This window comes from Dysidea avara, chromosome 3 (assembly GCF_963678975.1).
Source record: "Dysidea avara chromosome 3, odDysAvar1.4, whole genome shotgun sequence".
NCBI lineage: Eukaryota > Metazoa > Porifera > Demospongiae > Dictyoceratida > Dysideidae > Dysidea > Dysidea avara.
In genome coordinates, this window is record NC_089274.1 from 31,329,772 (window position 1) to 31,351,396 (window position 21,625).

The 21,625-nt window shown below is 38.8% G+C and overlaps 1 protein-coding gene and 1 long non-coding RNA gene across 10 annotated transcripts in view; one reads left to right on the plus strand and one right to left on the minus strand.

The window, feature by feature from the left end:
• LOC136250691 (kinesin-like protein KIF21A) overlaps positions 1-21,625 on the plus strand; it is a 465,334-nt gene that overhangs the window by 428,150 nt on the left and 15,559 nt on the right. For both annotated transcript variants that reach the window (XM_066042921.1, XM_066042922.1), the window contains exon 40: positions 6,870-6,920. In XM_066042921.1, coding sequence (XP_065898993.1) covers positions 6,870-6,920 — 51 coding nt within the window. The remainder of the gene's footprint in view (positions 1-6,869; positions 6,921-21,625) is intronic.
• Positions 16,280-20,874, minus strand: LOC136250690 (uncharacterized). Of its 8 annotated transcripts, XR_010698650.1 has the most exons (7): positions 17,171-20,871; positions 17,002-17,094; positions 16,827-16,945; positions 16,744-16,771; positions 16,663-16,698; positions 16,564-16,609; positions 16,280-16,510 (listed from the first exon to the last, which is right to left on the minus strand). It is a non-coding gene; the product is annotated as an uncharacterized lncRNA (long non-coding RNA). The 8 variants fall into 8 exon arrangements; XR_010698647.1 differs by having other exon boundaries at positions 16,663-16,945; positions 17,171-17,551; positions 18,911-20,874; XR_010698651.1 differs by having other exon boundaries at positions 16,663-16,945; positions 17,171-17,371; positions 17,441-20,874.

Genomic DNA, 21,625 nt, shown 5'->3' on the forward strand with positions numbered 1-21,625 from the left:
GCTAGAAGAAGTTACATTGTAGAGAGTTCAGCAGTTTAGCTGCAAACAAATCACCCTGTAGAGAATTCAGCTGCAAACAAATTACCCTGTAGAAAGATCAGCTAGAAGAAATTACCTTGTAGAGAGTTCAGCTACAAACAAATCACCCTGTAGAGAGTTCAGCTACAAACAAGTCATCCGGTAGAGAGATCAGCTAGAAGGATCACCTTGCAGAGAGGTCAGCTACAAAGAAATCACCCTGCTTCATCTTTTCTTCTTCCTGTGGTAAAGAAAAAATGACAGGTTAAAAATCCCTAAAGCCGGCCATAGGCCGGCTTTGGGGTATACAAATACAAAAAGAAGTGAAATCTAATCCAGGCCGGCTTTGGGGTATACAAATACAAAAAGAAGTGAAATCTAATCCAAAACAGCCTGTAAAAAAAGAGTGCGGCCCTGAGAAAGGCTATGGTGAAAAAAGATGTGAAATCCAAGGTGGCGGCCAAGAAATGGCTGTGATGGTAGGTTAATGGTAAAAATTTTAATAACGACAATTCAGGTGAATTTTGTGCCAAGACCAAGCGGCACCAAATTCACCTGAATTGTCTTTATTAAAATTTTTACCATTAACCTACCATCACAGCCATTTCTTGGCCGCCACCTTGGATTTCACATCTTTTTTCACCATAGCCTTTCTCAGGGCCGCACTCTTTTTTTACAGCTTGGCTGTTTTGGATTAGATCTTTATAACAGAACTCTCTGCATGGTGGTTTCTTTGTAACTTAACACTCTACAAGGTGACTTCTTCTAGCTGATCTCTCTACTGGGTGAATTGTTTGCAGCAGAACTATCTACAAGGTAACTCTTCTTCTATCTGATCTTTCTACAGGGTGATTTCTTTGTAGCTGAACTCTCTACAAGGTAACTTCTTCTAGCTGATCTTTCTACAGGGTGATTTGTTTGTAGCTGAATTTTCTACAGAGTGACTTGTTTGCAGCTGAACTCTCTACATGGTGGTTTCTTTGTAGCTGAAATCTCTACAAGGTGAATTCTTCTAGCTGATCTTTCTACAGGGTGATTTGTTTGTAGCTGAACTTTCTACAAGAAAACTTCTTCTAACTGATCTCTGTACAGGGTGAATTGTTTGTAGCTGAATTCTTTATAGTTGATTTGTTTTCAGCTGAACTCTCTACAAGGTGACTTCTTCTAGCTGATCTTTCTACAGGGTGATTTGTTTGCAGCTGAGCTCTTTACGAATGGTTTCTTTGTAGTTGAACTCTCTACTATGAACTTCTTCTAGCTTTTATCTCTACAAGGTCACTAGTTTATAGCTGAACTCTCTACATGGTGGTTTCTTTGATACTGAACTCTCTACAAGGTGACTTCTTCTAGCTGATCTTTCTACAGGGTGATTTGTTTGTAGCTGAACTCTCTACAAGGAAACTTCTTCTAACTGATCTCTCTACAGGGAGATTTGTTTGTAGCTGATCTCTCTACATGATGGTTTCTTTTTTGTAGCTGAACTTTCTGCGAGGTAACTTCTTCTATTCATCTCTCTACAGGGAGATTTGTTTGTAGCTGAACTCTCTGCATGGTGGTTTCTTTGTTGCTCAACTCTACAAGGTGATTTCTTCTAGCTGAACTATCTCTTTCCATAGTTGCATGAACTCCCTACAAGGTAACTTCTTCTAGCTGATCTCTCTACAGGGCGAATTGTTTGTAGCTGATCTCTCTACAGGGTGACTTGTTTCCAGGTGATCTCTATACAGGTTACTTGTTTCTAGCTCATCTCTTGAATTCTCTACAGGATGACTGCTCTAGTAGAGTATCTTGATCTCGCACTTGCTACACCAAGTTGGATTTCGTGTTATAACTCCGTGGCTTTAAGTCTGATTCTTCTACACCATTAAAGAGCATCTGTACAGCGATTTTCAAAGCATTACCCCAAGCGGTTTATCTGATAGGTGTGGCAAGCAGTCGTTTTTTTAATAGCTAATCTTGATTGCATAATTGTTACACACTGTTGGTTTTTTGTTGTATCTTCCTGGTTTTTAGCTCAATTTCTTTCAAACCACAAAATGTTTGAGGTTCAATACTTAACCTATTCATCCATCAATTTTCAGCTTCTTCCCATACGCGGTTTACCCTGTAGGTGTAACAACATATTGGTGTTATTTTTCGTGAATAATTGCTCATAACTCTTTGTCTGTTTATCATATTCCAGCCAAAGTTGGTACCAAGATGCTCCTTTATACCCCCCTTCTGTGAGCCAAATTTCAAGGCAATGGGATATGGCGTTCGCGTTTTATAGCAGTTTTTGTAAGTGTGCGAAAAGGGGAAGAAAAATAAGAAGAAAAAAAAACGAAGAAAGTAAGGAAATGTTTGAAGTCGCATATTTCGGGAATGCTTGATGTGATTTCGCCCAAATTTGGGATGTGGTGTTCTGAAATTGGAGGGAGTGTCCACAGCAAAAATTGTCATCTTTCATCAAGGCAGTACAGAGCTACGGAGGTGTGAAAATTACGTTTTCGTTCTTCCTGTCAATATACTCACAGGTTTTGCATGCCGGCTTCTTGTGCCGCACGAAGCACTACCGTTTGTCTTGATCATTTCTTCTGCCAAATTAGCAATTCCTCCTCCAGTGTCAACTTGCTCAAGGGCAGCTCAGATATTGGCAGTATAATGATACTTGTCAGCAACAGGTAAAAGTTGTGATGTGCAAAATTGGACAAAGTCGTAAAAAATTTTTTTGCACTTGCTTACCAGTAGAAAACAAATCCTTATCATTGGCTCAAGGAGTGTAGTTCAGGGCTATGTAAAGTGAGCAGAATGCTGACTACTTGAAAAGTAGCTGTGGGAGTAGAAGAAACACTAGAAGTGGGTGCAGGAGATCAGCATCTCTCCCATTTGTAAAACTGTTTTTATCATTTACTGTGTGTAAATATGAATGGTGTAATAATCACTTTACCTGTTGAACGGTGCCATCTGTTGCTCAATACAGTTTGCAGACACTTTCAAAGAGTGGATTTTCTTTGCATTATTACAAAGTGCATGAATTATTAACATACATTATTTCATGCGGACCAGCTGGGTATGAATCAAGACACACGGTAGTGTGTCGTGCGGCCAAAGAAGCTGGCACGCCACACCGTAGGTATATTGACTATTTGCCCTTCCAACTATATTTGGTGGTCTAGGCATTGTTGCACCTGATTCTTTATCATCTATTGAGTTTTCTGCTTCAATGTATGTCACAGCACCCTTACGATCACTCATTTTATCACAGAATTTTGGCTATACTGCCGATACTCATTGTAGTCTGTACTCCCGTAAGCTTGAAATTAAACAATCAAAGACTATCAATTTGTCCTCTCTTTGTAAGGAACTATTATCTAAGCTTACTCCCACTATTCAGTGGGCTGTTACTTTAGCACAGGAAAAGGGTGCTTCTAGTTGGCTCACTGCCCTACCTGTGCAGGAACATGGTTTCTCCCTACACAAGACTGCCTTTCATGATGCCCTTGCTTTGAGGTATGGCTGGATGCCCTCTCGTACACCTTCCCACTGTGCGTGTGGTACCAACTTTTCTGTTGATCATGCCCTATCTTGTCTAAAGGATGGATTCCCTTCAATACGCCACAACGAAGTGAGGGATATCACAGCTGAATTATTATCTGAAGTGTGCCATGATGTGGAGGTTGAGCCTCGTCTGCAGCCTCTAAGTGATAAAAGGTTTCAACAGAAGACTGCCAACACTCAGGATGGCGCATGCTTGGACATTGCCATGAATGGATTTTGGGGTGGTCGTTATGAAAAATGTTATACGGACGTCAGAGTTTTTAACCCACTTGCACCATCCAACAGTGGAACCACCCTTCAGTCATGTTACAGGAAACACGAAATAACAAAGAAGAGAGCTTATGAGTTGCAAATCCGTGAAGTGGAACACAGTTCTTTTACCCCTCTAGTGTTCTCTGCTTCCAGAGGAATGGGCCATGAAGCCAGTGTATTTTACAAGTGATTGGCGAGTTTATTGTCTGAAAAATGGAATGACCCTTATGTCACAGTACTAGGATGGATTAGATGTAGATTGTCATTTTGTTTGTTGCGTTCAGCAATCCAGTGCATTAGAGGAGCGCGATCTTCACAAGGTCATTACATCAAAAGTGCTTCTGTGGCCTTGGTGCAATCAGAGACTCAGTTTTTGATTAATTGTTTAACTTTTTATTTGTATGTTCTAATCTTATTTTCTTTATATCTTCAAAAAAAATATTGACAGGAAGAAAGAAAACATGCTTTTCACACCTTTGTAGCTCCATGCTCCTTCATCCGATTGGAACCAGTTTTGCTGCAGAGGTGCCCGCCAGGTAGGCCACCCCAAATACCAAATTTGAAGAAAATCGCCTTAGCCATTTCCGAGATATGAGTGCCCAAAAGTTCAATTTTATTTCTTCTTTTTTTCTTCTTCTTATTCTTTGTCTTTTCGCACATTTTGAAAAATTGCTATAAAACACAAACACGTATTCCGATCACCTTGAAATTTGGCACACATAAAGGGAGTCCAACGACGAATCCTAGTATCAAATTTGGTGCAGATTCGTTGAATGGTACAAGAGTTATGATCAATTATTCGCGTAAAACAATATCGATTTGTTGTCACGCCTACAGGATAAACCACTTAATGGAATGAGTTGAAAATCGGTTTGTGGATAGATCAACCATTGTAGGAGTGCCTTTTGGTTGTTTGAAAACAATCAAAATTAAGATCATGGAGATATGACATGAAACCTAAGGTGTGTAACAATTGTGCGATCGAGATTCGTGAATAAAAAAACCAATAATTTTCACGTCTACCAGGCAAACCGCTTAGAGCAGTGAGCTGAAAATCGGTAAGTAGCTGGAATAGTCATCGTAGAAAGTCCTTGCAGTAGTACAGAACAATCGGTTTACAAACCACTGACTTATGATTCCAAAGCCATTTCCGCGTAGCAAATGCGAGATCGAGATACTCTAATAGAACAGTCACCCTAAAAGAGCATTCACCTAGTTCATGACTTACTCCATTATAGATTTCTATTACATTGCAAGTTATGCTGTAAGGTGTTAAGCAGCAACCAGTTAATATTTTAGACAGTTCAGCTACAATCAAGTCACCTTGCAGAGAGTTCAGCTACAAAGAAACCATCCTGTGGAGAGTTCAGCTACAAACAAATTACCCTGTAGAGAGTTCAGCTACAAACAAATCACCCTGCAGAGAGTTCGGCTACAAAGAAACCATCATGTAGAGAGTTCAGCTGCAAACATATCACCTGTAGAGAGTTCAGCTACGAAAAGATCACCCTGTAGAGAGTTCAGCTAGATGAAGTCACCTTGTAGAGAGTTCAGCTACAAAGAAACCACCATGTAGAGAGTTCAGCTACAAAGAAACCACCATGTAGAGAGTTTAGCTGCAATCAAATCACCCTGTAGAGAGATCAGCTAGAAGAAGTCACCTTGTGGAGAGTTCAGCTACAAAGAAACTATCATGTAGAGAGTTCAGGCACAAAGAAATCACCCTGTAGAGAGTTCAGCTAGAAGAAGTCACCTTGTAGAGAGTTCAGCTACAAAGAAACCATCATGTAGAGAGTTCAGGTACAAAGAAACAACCATGTAGAGAGTTTAGCTGCAAACAAATAACCTGTAGAGAGTTCAGCTAGAAACAAATCACCTTGTAGAGAGATCAGCTAGAAGAGGTCACCTTGTAGAGAGTTCAGCTACAAAGAAATGATCATGTAGAGAGTTCAGCTGCAAACAAATCACCCTGTAGAGAGTTCAGCTACAAAAAGATCACCCTGTAGAGAGTTCAGCTAGAAGAAGTCACCTTGTAGAGAGTTCAGCTACAAAGAAATCATGTAGACTGTGAGAGTTCAGTTGCAAACAAATCACTCTGTAGACAGTTCAGCTCGAAGAAATCATCTTGTAGAGAGGTCAGCTACAAAGAAACCATCATGTAGAGAGTTCAGCTATAAAGAAACCACCATGTAGAGAGTTTAGCTGCAAGCAAATCACCTGTAGAGAGTTCAGCTAGCAACAAATCACCCTGTAGAGAGATCAGCTAGAAGAGGTCACCTTGTAGAGAGTTCAGCTACAAAGAAACCATCATGTAGATAGTTCAGCTACATTTCAAGTCACCCAGTAGCTGCAAAAAAATATCCTGTGGGAATAGTTGGCATGTAATAAATATATGTATATAATTTGTATAATTACTAATAAAATCAAAAATAATTGAAATATTAAAAATCTTCTTTAAGTTCTTTTCTTCTTCCTGTGGTAAAGAAAAAACACATGGGTTAAAAAAAGCCCCAAAGCCAGCCATAGGCCAGCTTTGCAGTATACAAATACAAAAAGAAGTGATATCTAATCTAAAACAGCCAAGTTGTAAAAAAGGTGCGGCCCCCAAAAAGGCCATGGTGAAAAAAGATGTGAAATCCAAGGTGGCGGCAAAGAAATGGCTGTGATGGTAGGTTAATGGTAAAAATTTTAATAACGACAATTCAGGTGAAGTTTGTGCCGCTTGGTCTTGGCACCAAATTCACCTGAATTGTCGATATTAAAAGTTTTACCATTAACCTACCATCACAGTCATTTCCTGGCCGCCACCTTGGATTTCACATCTTTTTTCACCATGGCCTTTTAGGGGGCCGCACCTTTTTTTACAGCTTGGCTGGTTTTGATTAGATTACATCACAGGAAGCCACAAGCTATAAAATAACATGTTTAGTGGTTACTTATGTTTTCTTAAACTTTAACATGGGCAATCAGGTAGCTGCCACCTTAATTGTGATAACATGGAATTTTAATTCTTTCTTGTTATTTAATGTATTTATGTGGACTTTTATTTATTTCCAATGAAGATTTATAAGTTTGATGATACAACTGATGCAACAAAACTAGCAATGGATTATGTATGTGTTATATACGTATGTGTTTGTATGTATACAGTATGGCACGCGTGTATGCATTCAAACACTTACACTCACTTACACAGACGTGTACACACACACAGACACAGGCACACTCACAGTACATGCGCACACGCACACACACACATATTATATGTTAGTATGCAATGTGTACGCATGCATGTATTTGTACATAAATTGAGGCTATGTTGTGTAAGTTTGTGCTTTTCCTCATGGCAAATGTTCAGGTACAAATGTACACTGTACCTGAGAACATTTTTGGAAATGTTTTAAAAGGTATTGTGCAGTACGTGTATGTATGTAAATCATGTACAGTTTTACCATTAAAGTTTACTTTATTTGTCAGCACTTTCATCTACATGACATGCATTTTTATTGTATACACAAACATGTCATGAGACACCAAAGAAGTAATTGGATGTGTTAGTCAATAAATTTCTTTCCCTTGTTACTGTAATGTGCAGACTGTGCTATTGTATTCCACCGATATTGTAAAAGTTTAACATCTTCAAAATAATGCTAACTGCTATTACATGTTGGACTAACTCTCACTTGAATATAGTGATGGTAAATTCTATTGTCTTCATGAGGTGGAAATCAATCGAAATATCTGCAAATCAGATTATGAGCTGTAACTCCCGGAAGCAATGATAATTTCTCACAATACTGCGCTTCAACCTTCCTCTGTGAACAAACCTTCGCCAAAAAGATTGGTGGCTTGTTTGGTGAAGCATGATTACCATCGCTGTATCATTTAGACTAGATTTTGGGGTCCAATAAAGGGTTTTTGTTCATGAAGACCAATAAACGAATGATAATAGTAGTCAGCCATCAGCAAAGAAGTCATGTACCAAGTATGGTTTAGGTTAAAGTGCAAGCTAATCATTTAGGTGAACCCGGTATTGGGTAGAAATCACCCAAAACAGCACCTTTTTCTCATCGCTTGCTCTCCCAACAACTTATAACCATAATACTTGTCATAAAACTTTAAGATCCATAACATACAACTAACACCATGAGTTTCGTTGTTAGAAACTGTAAATAATAAACTTAAGGCTCATGTGCTTTACATTGCTATGGCACCAAAAGCCAAAGTCGTGTTACTATACACCAATGGTTAAAATTTAAGGCTGTTACAAAAATGCTAGACAAGAGATCACATGTTGAATCACCATGATGATGGAAATCACGTGTGCCTGAAGTTTTCAGTGTAAATGCCTATTACTTATTTTTAATAAAACTATCTTGGTGGTAGTTACATGTTATGAATCTTAAAGTTGTTTTACACCAAGAATTATAGTTTTTAAGATCAAGTGATAAAAATATAGGTACCATTTTGGGCTATCATTACCCAATACCAGGCTCACCAGCAAGCTCAGAAGTTCGCCATACTTGGTATGTGACTTCTTTTTGAAAATGGGCAACTACTACTGTGGTGTGAGGAAGTTTTGGCTATCATTGATTTGGTCTTTGTGGATGAAAACCCTTTATTGGACTCTGAAATCGTGTCTGAATGATGCAGCGATGGCAATTATACTTCACCAATCAAACCACCAATACTTTTGGTTAAAGGTTTGCTGGTTGAAGTGCAGTATTGTGGTAAAAGATTGTTGTTTCCTGGACATACAGTTCATAATCTCCTGATTGCAGATATTTCAGTTAATTTCCACCACAAGAAGGCAATAGAATTTACCACCATTGCAGCTGTATTCAAGTGAGAGTTAGTCCAACATGCAACAATGCTTAGCAAATTATTTTGAATGTACAGTAGTTAATATACAGTATTTGAAAACCAATGCTAATGTTTGAAATTATAGGTTAATGTGCACTGGTTGGCTCGCAAGAATATGTTCTGCTTCCTGACAATGTCTTGGATAAGTTACGCATGCCTAATAAAAGCATGACTATGTACATACATGTTCTATAGATTAATAAGCAAATAATCAAATCGGTAGCTGCAAATCTCTAATAAGTATAGGGTATGCATGAAACTATAGGTAAAATTAAGTGACCACACCTGCATAGCTAACATTGTGACAACTGAGGCAGTGTCTCAGTGATCAAGACGCAGGTAGTGTGTTGTGCGGCCAAGAAAGCCGGCACACCACACCATGTGTATATTGACAGGAAGAAAGAAAACAGCTTTTTCACATGTGCATAGCTCCATGGCACCTTCTCCAAAGCACACCATTTTTGCATTATAGCTGTCCGCCAGGTAAGGTACACCACACAGCAAATTTGATTAAATTTGCAACAGCCATATACAAAATATGGAAGTTCAAAGTTTCATTTTAATTTCTTCATTTTTTTCTTCTTATGCCATATGGGGGCTACGGGGGCTTTGGTTTCTTTTTGCACACTTTGCAAAAATTGCTATAAAATGCAAAGTGTAACTCAATTACATGTACCTCGATCTTTGCACAAATGAAGAAAGTGTAACGGTGGATTCACGTACCAGGTTTGCTGTGAATCTGAAGAATATCCAAGGAGTTATGAGTGTTTATTCACGTAAAAAAAATCTAACTTCTGTCACGGCTACAGGTTAAACCGGTGTATAAGAATAACTTGAAAATTGTTGCATAGATAGGCTGATCATTGTAGCAGTGCCTTTTGATGGTTTGATTAGCAATAGAGTTACAGCGATAAAGTTATAAAGCAAAAACCAAACAAATGTAAAATTGTTGAATCGAGATACTCTAATCTAATCCAAAACAGCCAAGCTGTGAAAAAAAAGGTGCAGCCCTCAGAAAGGTTATGGTGAAAAAAGATGTGAAATCCAAGGTGGCGGCCAAGAAATGACTGTGATGGTAGGTTAATGGTAAAAATTTTAATAACAACAATTCAGTAGAATTTTGTGCCAAGACTAAATGACACAAAATTCACCTGAATTGTCGTTATTAAATTTTTTACCATTAACCTACCATCACAGCCATTTCTTAGTTGCCACCTTGGATTTCACATCTTTTTTCACCATAGCCTTTCTGAGGGCCGCACTCTTTTTTTACAGCTTGGCTGTTTTGAATTAGATTTCACTTCTTTTTGTATTTGTATACCCCAATAGGCTGGCTTTGGGACTTTTTTAACCTATCTTTTTTTCTTTACCACAGGAAGAAGAAAAAGATGAAGGAGATTTTAAATACTTTAACTAATTCAGATTTTATCAGTAAATGTATAAATTATATATATATATAATCCATACATTTATTACATGTCAGTTATTCCCTTCAGATAGCTGGTTTGCAGTTGATGTCTCTACTGGGTGACTTGAAATGTAGCTGAACTCTACAGGGTGATTTGCTTGTAGATGAACTCTCTACAGGATTCTCTCTACAGGGTGATTTGTTTGTAGCTGAACTCTCTACAGGGTGATCTGTTTGTAGCTGAACTCTCTACACGGTGGTTTCTTTGTAATTGAACTCTCTACAAGGTGACTTCTTCTGGCTGAACTCTCTACATGGTAGTTTCTTTGTAGCTGAACTTGCTATCTCTCTACAGGGTGACTTGTTTATAGGTGAACTCTCTACAGGGTTACTTTCCTGTAGCTGAATTGTCTATCAGATTAACTGTTTGTAGCTGAATTGTCTATCAGATTAACCGTTTGTAGCTGAATTCCCTACAGAATAACTTGCAATGTAACATAATTCTATAATGGAGTAAGTTATAAACGTAGCTGAATGCTCTATTAAGGTGACTGCTCTATTAGAGTATCTCGATCTCGCATTTGCTACACGTAGTTTCCTTTCAAATCATAACTCAGTGGTTTGTAGTTTGATTCTTCTGTACTACTTCAAGGACTTTCTATGATGATTATTCCAGCTACATACTGATTTTCAGCTCATTGCTCTAAGCGGTTTGCCTGGTAGATGTGAAAACTAACAGTTTTTTTATTCATAAAAATCAATCACGTAATTTTGACTCAGGTTGGGTTTTGTGTCATATCTCCATGGTCTTATCTTGATTCCTTTCAAATCACAAAAAAGCGGTCCTACGATGGTTACTCCATCTACATATCAATTTTCAACTCATTCTTCAAAGGGGTTTACCCTATAGGCGTGACAGACCTTCTACCTTATTTTACACAAATAATAGGTCATAACTCCGTGAATGTTCATCAGATTCCTACCACAGTTGGTACTGAGATCTGCCATAATGATCCCTTTAAATGTGCCAAATTTCAGCCCAATCCGAGCACTCATTCGTGTTTTATGGTGGATTTTGCGAAGTGTGCAAATGAAGATAAAGGAAAAAAAACGAAGAAATTAAAATGAAATTTTGTTCGCTCGTATCTCGGAAATGGCTTGAGTGATTTTCTTCAAATTTGGTATGTAGACTTCCCTATCTTGTCAGCAATTCTGCAGCAAATTTGGTTCCAATCGGATAAGGGATCACAGAGCTACATAGGTGTGAAAATTGCATTTTCTTTGTGTTAATATACTCACCGTGTGGAACGTCGGCTTTTTGGGCCGCACGACACACTACCGTGTGTCTTGATAGAGCAGTCACCACGGAATATAAAAGGTGTACAAAAAATGTCGAGAAAAAATAAAAAAACCATAACAGAGTACGAACCAGGGACCTCCATACCTAACGCCTGCATCCCTAACCACTGAACCACTGCTACCTCCACCTCACTTAATTTCTACTTTTAAAATGAAATTTCTAGTTGAACTTATAATTAATTGTTTGTAATTTTATAGATCTACCAATAGAAGTACTAGATTGTTGTAGAACATTCTATGTATCATGAACACAGTAGTGGTTCATAATAGAGATTGCCTATGTTTTTGGCCAAAATCCTAATAGAACGCACACCTAAACACCATCTTAGGAAGTTTCCCAACCACAAAAGAAGCCTTAGAAGTTAATTAGGAAGAAATTTAGGCCCATTGGAAAATATGAAGTCAAAAGGAATGAATAAAAGTTTTTTTTTTTATTATTTCTAAAATATACCATTTTGTTCATCTTATTATTATTATTTTTACTAGGCCCTGGGCACATACAACCAAGTACAATCACCAATGGGACAACCTACCAATAAGGCAGTGTATGACCAGTACAGTGTGTGCGTGCGTGTGTGTGTTGGCACATAACTGCAATTATAATCAGATGTTTAAGCTTTATTGAGTAATCACGACAACAGTCACGTGTATTATTATATACATATATAGCAGGCCCTCAGAATTCATACTGACCAACAAATGCTTAATTAAGTCTAGGATATTAATTTATGTATCTACACAATTTGTGTCCTCATTGTGTGATACCAGTTGTTTAATTGCGGATGGATCAGGGTGATGGATTATGACATGGCTGGAGTTGCGAAGGGCAGCATACAGGGATATCTGGGACAAAAGAAATTGAGTATTTCCACTGTGTGTCACACACAACCGTTATCTTACCCATCCACTGAGTTACGTTTTTAAGTATGAGATGGGCTGATTAGTCAAAAAATGGTCACATGGTGTCTTGGATTTACTGCAAGATGAAATAAAATGTGTAGCAGATCGCTGTGAAAGGTGGCAGTGCCTTCAAAGGAATACTCATGGATATGGCACATCAGTGCCAGTGTGCAGACATTGAATGGTAGCTACAGTAGTGATTGGCACTTCACAGCTACAGGAGATATTATTATTATTATTGTTACTGGGTAGTTAAATACAAACACAGCACAAACAAACAATGCAAACAGTATTACAACGTGAAAACATAGTATACCTCTGTTAATAATCCTCCTGAACGCATGTACAGCCTGTACTGGCAGCTGGCATGGCAACTTGGGACAGCTTACAGCGGCACCTGGCAATTGTCTGAATACTTTTACAATGAAGATCTGGACACAAATGATTAGTAGACAAGTTAGTAGTAGACCTGTGGATGGTCGCTTGTGGTCGCTAATCTTCTCCCAGCCTTTGGAATCATGGGTGTGGTACTGTGTGTTATATAGAATTACATGTTCGTTCAATTCATCAGCATGAACAGGCGTAAGTATTATATCTTTGTGCCTTCGTTCACCGGCGAGTTGGACCCCGGTTAGTGCAAGTTCATAGGCCTTGTAGTTTTCCCTAACATTATTTATTGATTATTTATTCATTCATTATTATTTATGACGTAATTTTAACTGCATTTCGTATTATTCTTAGTACTTGGTTGTATAACTAGACCTGGGACAAAATACAATCACCAACCGGATAACCTACTAATCGGGCATGTACAAACAGTGCATGGCCAACTATCAATTATGTAGCAAAAAGGGAGGTAGCCATTACGCTTCATTTTCAGCTATGCTTTTCCCATTACACAGTGTTGCAAACAAAGATCAGCATGAGAAGTGTCTCAACTATCAATCATATTGCTATGGAAAATACTAGTGATAAGCTAACACAGCCACGGTTAAGCCGCATCACGCTATATAGCATGAATTGACAGCTTGCATATTCAGTGAAGAGAACTGGAACACAAAGAAGGACAGAGGCAAGACCATAATGCATGTATTGTACATCTGCGGTTGGCAAAATCAAGTCAGTATGTCAAATTATGCTTGGCAGTCAGTAAATGAATTTAAATACAATTATTCTATCAAACCAGGTATCAAGACACACGGTAGTGTGTCGTGCGGCCCAAGAAGCCGGCGCGCCACACCGTAAGTATATTTACAGGAAGAAAGTAAACGTGATTTTCACACCTTTGTAGCTCCGTGATTCCTTATCCGATTGAAACTAAAATTGCTACAAAAGTGCCGGCTAGGTAGGGGAGTCCACATTCCAAAGTTGAAGAAAATCTCTCCTGCCATTTCCGAGATACGAGCAGCCAAAGTTAGGGTTTTTTTTCTTCATTTTTTTCTTCTTTTCGCACACTTTGCAAAATTCGCCATAAAACGCGAATGGGTGCTCCAATCGGGCTTGAAATTTGGCACACTTAAAGGGCTCATTAAGGCGAATCTCAGTACCAAGTTTGGTAGGAATCCGATGAACAGTCACGGAGTTATGACCGATTATTTGCGTAAAATAAGGTCGAAGGTCTGTCACGCCCACAGGGTAAACCGCTTGAAGGAATGAGCTGAAAATTGCTATGTAGATGGAGTAACTATCGTAGGAGTGCCTTTTTGTGGTTTGAAAGGAATCCATGTAAAGGCCATCGAGATATGACACAAAACCCAACCTATGTCACAATTACGCGATCGATTTTTATGAATAAAATAACTATTAGTTTTCATGCCTACCAGGCAAACCACTTAGAGCAGTGAGCTGAAAATCGGTGTGTAGCTGGAATAATTATCATAATAAGTCCTTGCAGTAGTACAGAAGAATCGGAGTACAAACCACTGAGTTATGATTCCAAAGCCAACTACGTGTAGCATATGCGAGATCGAGATACTCTAATAGAACAGTCACCCTAATAAAGCATTCAGCTACGTTTATAACTTACTCCATTATAGAATTATATGACATTGTAAGTTATTCTGTAGGGAGTTCAGCTACAAATAGTTAATCTTATAAACAATTCAGCTACAAGCAAGTCACCCTGTAGAGAGTTCAGCTACAAATATGTTGCTGTAGAGATTCAGAACATTATAAGTCACACTGAAGAGAATTCAACTATAAACAAGTCACCTTGTAGAGAGTTCGGCTACAACAAGTCACTCTGTAGACAATTCAGCTACAAACAGATCACCCTGTAGAGAGATCAGCTAGAAGAAGTCACCTTGTAAAGAGTTCAGTTACAAAGAAACCACCATGTAGAGAATTCAGCTATGAACAGATCATCCTGTAGAGAGTTCAACTAGAAACAAGTCACTCTGTAAAGAGATCAGCTAGAAGAAGTCACCTGGTAAAGAGTTCAGCTACAAAGAAACCACCATATAGAGAATTCAGCTATGAACAGAACATCCTGTAGAGAGTTCAGCTAGAAACAAGTCATCCTGTAGAGAGATCAACTAGAAGAAGTTACCTTGTAGAGAGTTCAGCTACAAAGAAACCATCATGTAGAGAGTTCAGCTGCAAACAAATCAAACTGTACAGAGTTCAGCTACAAACAAATCACCCTGTAGAGAGATCAGCTAGAAACAACTCACCCTGTAGAGAAATTAACTAGAAGAAGTTACCTTGTAGAGAGTTCAGCTACAAACAAACCATCATGTAGAGAGTTCAACTGCAAATAAATCACCCTGTAGTGAGTTCAGCTACGAAAGGATCACCCTGTAAAGAGTTGAGCTAGAAACAAGTTACCCTGTATAGAGAGATCAGCTAGAAGAAGCTATACCTTGTAGAGAGTTCAGCTACAAAGAAACCACCATGTAGAGAGTTCAGCTGCAAACAAATCGAATCGTAGAGAGTTTAGCTACAAACAAATCACCCTGTAGAGAGTTCAGCTACGAAAAGATCGCCCTATAGAGAGTTCAGCTAAAAGAAGTCACCTTGTAGAGAATTCAGCTGCAAAGAAACCACCATGTAGATAGTTCAGCTGTAAACAAATCATCCTGTAGAGAGTTCAGCTATGAACAGATCACCCGGTAGAGTTCAGCTAGAAACAAGTCACCCTGCAGAGAGATCAGCTAGAAAGAAGTTATGCTGTAGAGAGGCCAGCTAGAACAAGTCACTTTGTATGTAGAAAGTTCAGCTACAAAAATTCACTCTGTAGAGAGGTCAGCTAGAAAAAGTCACCTTGTAGAGAGTTCAGCTACAAAGAAACTACTGTGTAGAGAGTTCAGCTGCAAAGAAATCACTTGTAGAGAGTTCGGCCAGAAACAGGTCACCCTGTAGAGATCAGATAGAAACAAATCACCTTGTAGAGAGATTAGCTACAAAGAAACCATCCTGTAGAGAGTTCAATTACAAACAGATAACCCTATGGAGAGTTCAGCTAGAAACAATTCACCCTGTAGAGAGATCAGTTAGAAGTTACCTTGTAGAGAGTTTAGCTACAAAGAAACCATCAGGTAGAGAGTTCAGTTGCAAACAAATCACCCTGTAGAAAGTTCAGCTATGAACAGATCACCCTGTATAGAGGTCAGCTAGAAGGATCACCTTGTAGAGAGTTCACACAGCGCAACGAGAGGCATAGACTGATCGGTATGGCAGCATCTACAGCACGTATATAAACAAAGACTGATTACATACGCGTAGTGTCAACCCAAACGTATAGATCAGTCTGTCCCGAACCTGGACTCTTAACTTAGACGGCACCTCTGTATATGTCACGAGTATAATCGTATTATAGACCCACACAGAGTCACACATACCTCAATACGGCTGCATACTATCCTCTATACGGCTGTATACGCTTCTGCTAGACCCACGCCTTGCCCTCGTACGGCCCATATCCCCTCCGAAATACTCTTTTAATTAATGACGTCGCTTTCGATTTATTGTTGCTATTTCACGTGAGCCAAAACAAAGTACAGTTGTACAATAATGAAACTGAAAAAAAAAGAAGGTAAAACAGCCTCATAGTCAATGAGTTTTCAGTTATAACTGTTCTGCCTGATCATCACTGAGCTGTGTAGCAAGGACCCACAACACTACCCAATTCTTGCTTTCTTCATACGGCTGAGAACAATCGCATCATTTCTTCATCTGCAAATAGTTAACATTAAGGTTCATACTTCGCATGTTGTAAATATACTTACCAATGCCAGTTTCAAGGTGAGTAGGTGCACTGAACTTGTGGGACTGCTGTAGTACATGAGATAAAAATTAGCAAAACCATACAGTATAACTCTACTCACATTGGTATCTCTCAAACTAACTGCTCTTGGAGTGCTCTATATAAAAACATACATGTGACCCGCATCTTGCATGCCACATACCATGCTGTGATATTCAGCACTTGTGCACCTTGAAGATTCAAGATTGCTAGAAACACAGGGTCAATGCAGCACAAATAACTTACTGAATCACCCAAGCAGGTATGTACATCATACAGAGTTTACAAAGGAGTAGACAATATCCACTTTCCTTCAATGCTTTATTCAATGTTCCAGCATTTCAAAAATGTAGGTAGTCCAAAGTCTATATTGCATAAGTGCACAGTCACCAATTATTATAGGGTACACATATACGCATACTGTCAGATCTCCACAGTGGTTAGTAGGACGTGTAACACCTGATTACTTTCATCGTCCCTCTTCTCTTAGGTCCATGTCCTGCATGTAATTTTTCTATGAAAGGACATATGCAGTCAACATAATACAGCTTGCTTATTACAGTATCTGACTATCTGTAGTTTATGTGCACCTCTTTTTTAACTGTTTGTGCGATTCATTCACTCCTTCATGGTTGACACTGTAAATGCTGGTGTCATAGTGTCGATGTGCTGCTCTGTGAACAGAATTAGAGATATAAGACAAAATTACAACTTAAGAAAATAGTCATCAGCTTTCTTTCTCATCTTGAGTAAATTCGTTAGCAAGTAATTGAATATAACAGTCAAAAAACCTATAATATTTATGAAGTTGTTGTAAATTAAAAAAATTGTGATAATAACACTAATTGGTAATGGCTCACTGCATGGACTTTCCCTTACTGCAATTTCATGTTGGTCATCTGACTTCACAGCTCACCAAAGAATTAAAATTGCCTGTGTCATCATTTGGCATTCTTGAGACCTACACGCAGCTATATAAGTAGAGGATATTGTACACAGGACACATGGTATACACAAGTAAAATTCATACCAATACCTACAGTAAATTATTATTTATTCTTGCCAATACTATTAGCACACAAAGCTAAGGGGTATATATGGCCACATGTTGTCTTGGGTTTGGGCTAGGCCAGTCACATGCATCACACCCAAGAGAGATGAGACAAAGATGCAACAGTTACACTTTTGTCTGTAACCATAGTTATTATATTCATAACTAGCTGGGCACTTTATAACATGGTACAGAGATTTAAAATAAAGCACACTACAGGAATATCACAATAATTAATATTTGTATGGGACTCATCTGACACAGATGGGTCTCTTAATACATTGCACCAGCTCCCACAGATGCAAAGCAACCCACAGAATGCCCGCGCAAGAGACCAGACGAGTAGAACTGGTAAGTAAAGCGTGTCAACAGTTTTATGAGTACATGTAAAGAATGACCCCTTACAATCCCACACTCAAGCAATCCCGTGCGTACTACTGCATGTGTGCAAGCTTCTGTTGTTCTTTTTGAAGGGTGAGCATTGCCAGACTGACTCAACAAAATTTAATTTTGCCATGGATTCACCTTCATTGACCCACTCGGAGTTTTACACTTCTGTTCCAGGACGACAGAAATCAAGCCAGCCCAGATTCTATGCTGGGACCATTGGATTGACTCGACTAGTCTGTTGTGGCCATGTCACTTTCTCTTCAGACAACAGATGAAGTATGCTGCCATATACGGATTGGCAGTGAACAACTAGTCTACAGCCAGAGCACTGTTTTGTCATTGGGTCAGCAAAAAAACAGATGTTTTACTATGTGAAGCGGTGTTGGGCCACTACTAAATATCTACCATCAAGAATCTGCTAACGTTTGCACCTTGAATCAAATTTACTAATAACATGATGCTGATATTTCGTACATCACAAAGAATCTCTCTGGCTAAAGTTTATAAAGAGTGGCTAGGAATTCATATTGTCTAACCAAATTCATACAAACTGAAAATAACTATAACTAATATACGATCTGTAGCATTTAAGTCTGTTCCATGTCCACCGAGACTGTAGCTACATGACACTGTTTGTGGCAGCATGTTACCCAAAGACTTTCTTTTCTTCCTGAGTGTAGCTAACCGCATGATTTTTCATCCGTTGTTCATTCTCTTTTCCCGACCCATTGACTAAAAGAATAAAAGGGACAAGCGAACAAGGGCGCCTGAGTTACCCAAGAGTGGGCAAAACCCGGCAGTTCTTCCTTCCCGTTAGTAGGGCCGCTGGTAGCTTAACAAGGACGGCGGCTAACTGCTGTTATATTTGTACATACAAAATAGTACTCACTCGAAACATCAGTCACTTCTACCATCTGTGCTTCGGCTGCACCATACTGCCACTCGAGTGTCAGTCAATCAGTAGCTGAGGCTGGTTCTTTGTCACAATAGCGATTCGTCCCTGACGACGTTTCACACAATGCAGTCAGTCTTGGCCACAATTATGTGAACAGAAGAAGGCGTTCACGTATATGTAACGTCGTTCATTGGCAAGCTATACACCTGTATACGGCCTGCCATCTTGCTCCGTCTCTGTATTTGTCTGTATATTCTCCGTATATGTCTGAAAATGACTGTTTTGTATATATCCGTATATGCTTCCAGTTGCGCTGTGTCAGCTGCAAACAAATCACCCTGCAGATAGTTCGGCTACAAACAACTCACCCTGTGGAGAAATCAGCTACAAACAGATCACCCTGTAGAAAGTTCAGCTACAAACAATTCACTCTGTAGAGAGATTAGCTAGAAGAAGTCACCTTGTAGGGAGATCAGTTACAAAGAAACCATCCTGTAGAGAAGTTCAGCTGAAAACAAATTGCCCTATAGAGAGATCAGCTAGAAGAAGTTACCTTGTAGAGAATTCAGCTACAAAGAAACCACCATGTAGAGAATTCAGCTATGAACAGATCATCCTGTAGAGAGTTCAGCTAGAAACAAGTCATCCTGTAGAGAGATCAGCTACAAATATGTTGCTGTAGAGATTCATAACATTATAAGTCACACTGAAGAGAATTCAACTATAACACCTTGTAGAGAGTTCAGCTACAACAAGTCACTCTGTAGAGAATTCAGCTACAAATAAATCACCCTGTAGAGAGATCAGCTAGACGAAGTCACCTTGTAAAGAGTTCAGCTACAAAGAAACCACCATGTAGAGAATTCAGCTATGAACAGATCATCCTGTAGACAGTTTAGCTAGAAACAAGTCACCTTGTAGAGAGATCAGCTAGAAGAAGTCACCTTGTAAAGAGTTCAGCTACAAAGAAACCACCATGTAGAGAATTCAGCTATGAACAGATCATCCTGTAGAGAGTTCAGCTAGAAACAAGTCATCCTGTAGAGAGATCAGCTACAAAAAGATCACCCTGTAGAAAGTTCAGCTACAAACAATTCACTCTGTAGAGAGATTAGCTAGAAGAAGTCACCTTGTAGAGAGATCAGCTACAAAGAAACCATCCTGTAGAGAGTTCAGCTGAAAACAAATTGCCCTATAGAGAGATCAGCTAGAAGAAGTTACCTTGTAGAGAATTCAGCTACAAAGAAACTATTATGTAGAGAGTTCAGCTGTAAAAAAAATCACCCTGTAGAAAGTTCAGCTACAAACAATTACCCTGCAGAGAGATCAGCTAGAAACAAGTCATCCTGTAGAGAGACCAGCTAGAAGAAGTCCCTTTGTATGTAGAGAGTTTAGCTACTAAAAACCACCCTGCAAATAGTTCAGCTACAAACAAGTCACCCTGTAGAGAGATCAGCTAGAAGAAGTTACCTTGTAGAGAGTTCAGCTACGAAGAAACCATCATGTAGAGAGTTTAGCTGCAAACAATTCACCCTGTAGAGAGTTCAGCTACGAACAGACCACCCTGTAGAGAGATCAGGTAGAAGAAGTCACCCTGTAGAGATATCAGCTAAATACAAGTTACCCTATAGGGATCAGCTACAAACAAATCACCCTGTAGAAATATGTGTTGGAAACAAATCATCATGTAGTGAGTTCAGCTTGAAACAAGTCACTCTGAAAAGAGTTCAGCTACAAACAATGAGGGTTTCAGCTACAGTTCAGTTATGTATAAGAAGTCACCTTATGACCTACAGTATATGATTATCATTCATTGTTAAATATACAAATATTTTTAATCAGACAAAAAACTGTACACAATATTTCTTCCTTTGTTCCACAATCCCTGCAGAAAAGAAAAAAAATTAAAAGTAAGCACCAAAGCCAGTTAATGGCTGGCTTTGTGGCTTGCAATACAAAAAGAAGTGATATCTAAACCAAAACAGCCAAGCTGTAAAAAAAGAGTGCAGCCCTCAAAAAGGCCAGGATGAAAAAAGATGTGAAATCCAAGGTGGCGGCCAAGAAATGGCTGTGATGGTAGATTAATGGCAAAAAATTTAATTACGACTATTCAGGTGAATTTGCATTTTGGATTTCACATCTTTTTTCATCCTGGCCTTTTTGAGGGCTGCACTCTTTTTTTACAGCTTGGCTGTTTTGGTTTAGATTAGCTAATCTCCTGAAATTTATGCCTAACATAAGCACACTAGCTAGGATTTTCACAAAAGTGACTGCTACATTAGAAATATAAACTCGAAGTTGACTGCTTTATTAGAGTATGTGACTGCTCAATTAGAGTAACTCAATCTTCTCTGCTGTTCTTAGGCTTGAACTGTTTCAGTGGAAGCCAAACTTATACTTTGCAGCAGTTATACATAGATTTCATCCAATTAATCTGGAATATTCCTCAATTCTTTTTGCTAAAAATTATTCTTGAGTTATTGCAGCATAATGGATGTTCTTCTATTCCGTTTGTAAAAACTTAATTATTCGTGATTATATCACCTCTAATGAAGAGATGTAAAAATGTCACCAGAGAATTGATTGAGTTCATTAATGAACTTTAATGAACTTTTATGTCAAATTAACCCTTTAAGGACCGCTGCCGTAATATTACGTCCAAAGTAGGTATTGCTCGAAAGACCAGCGCCGTAATATTACGTCCAAGAT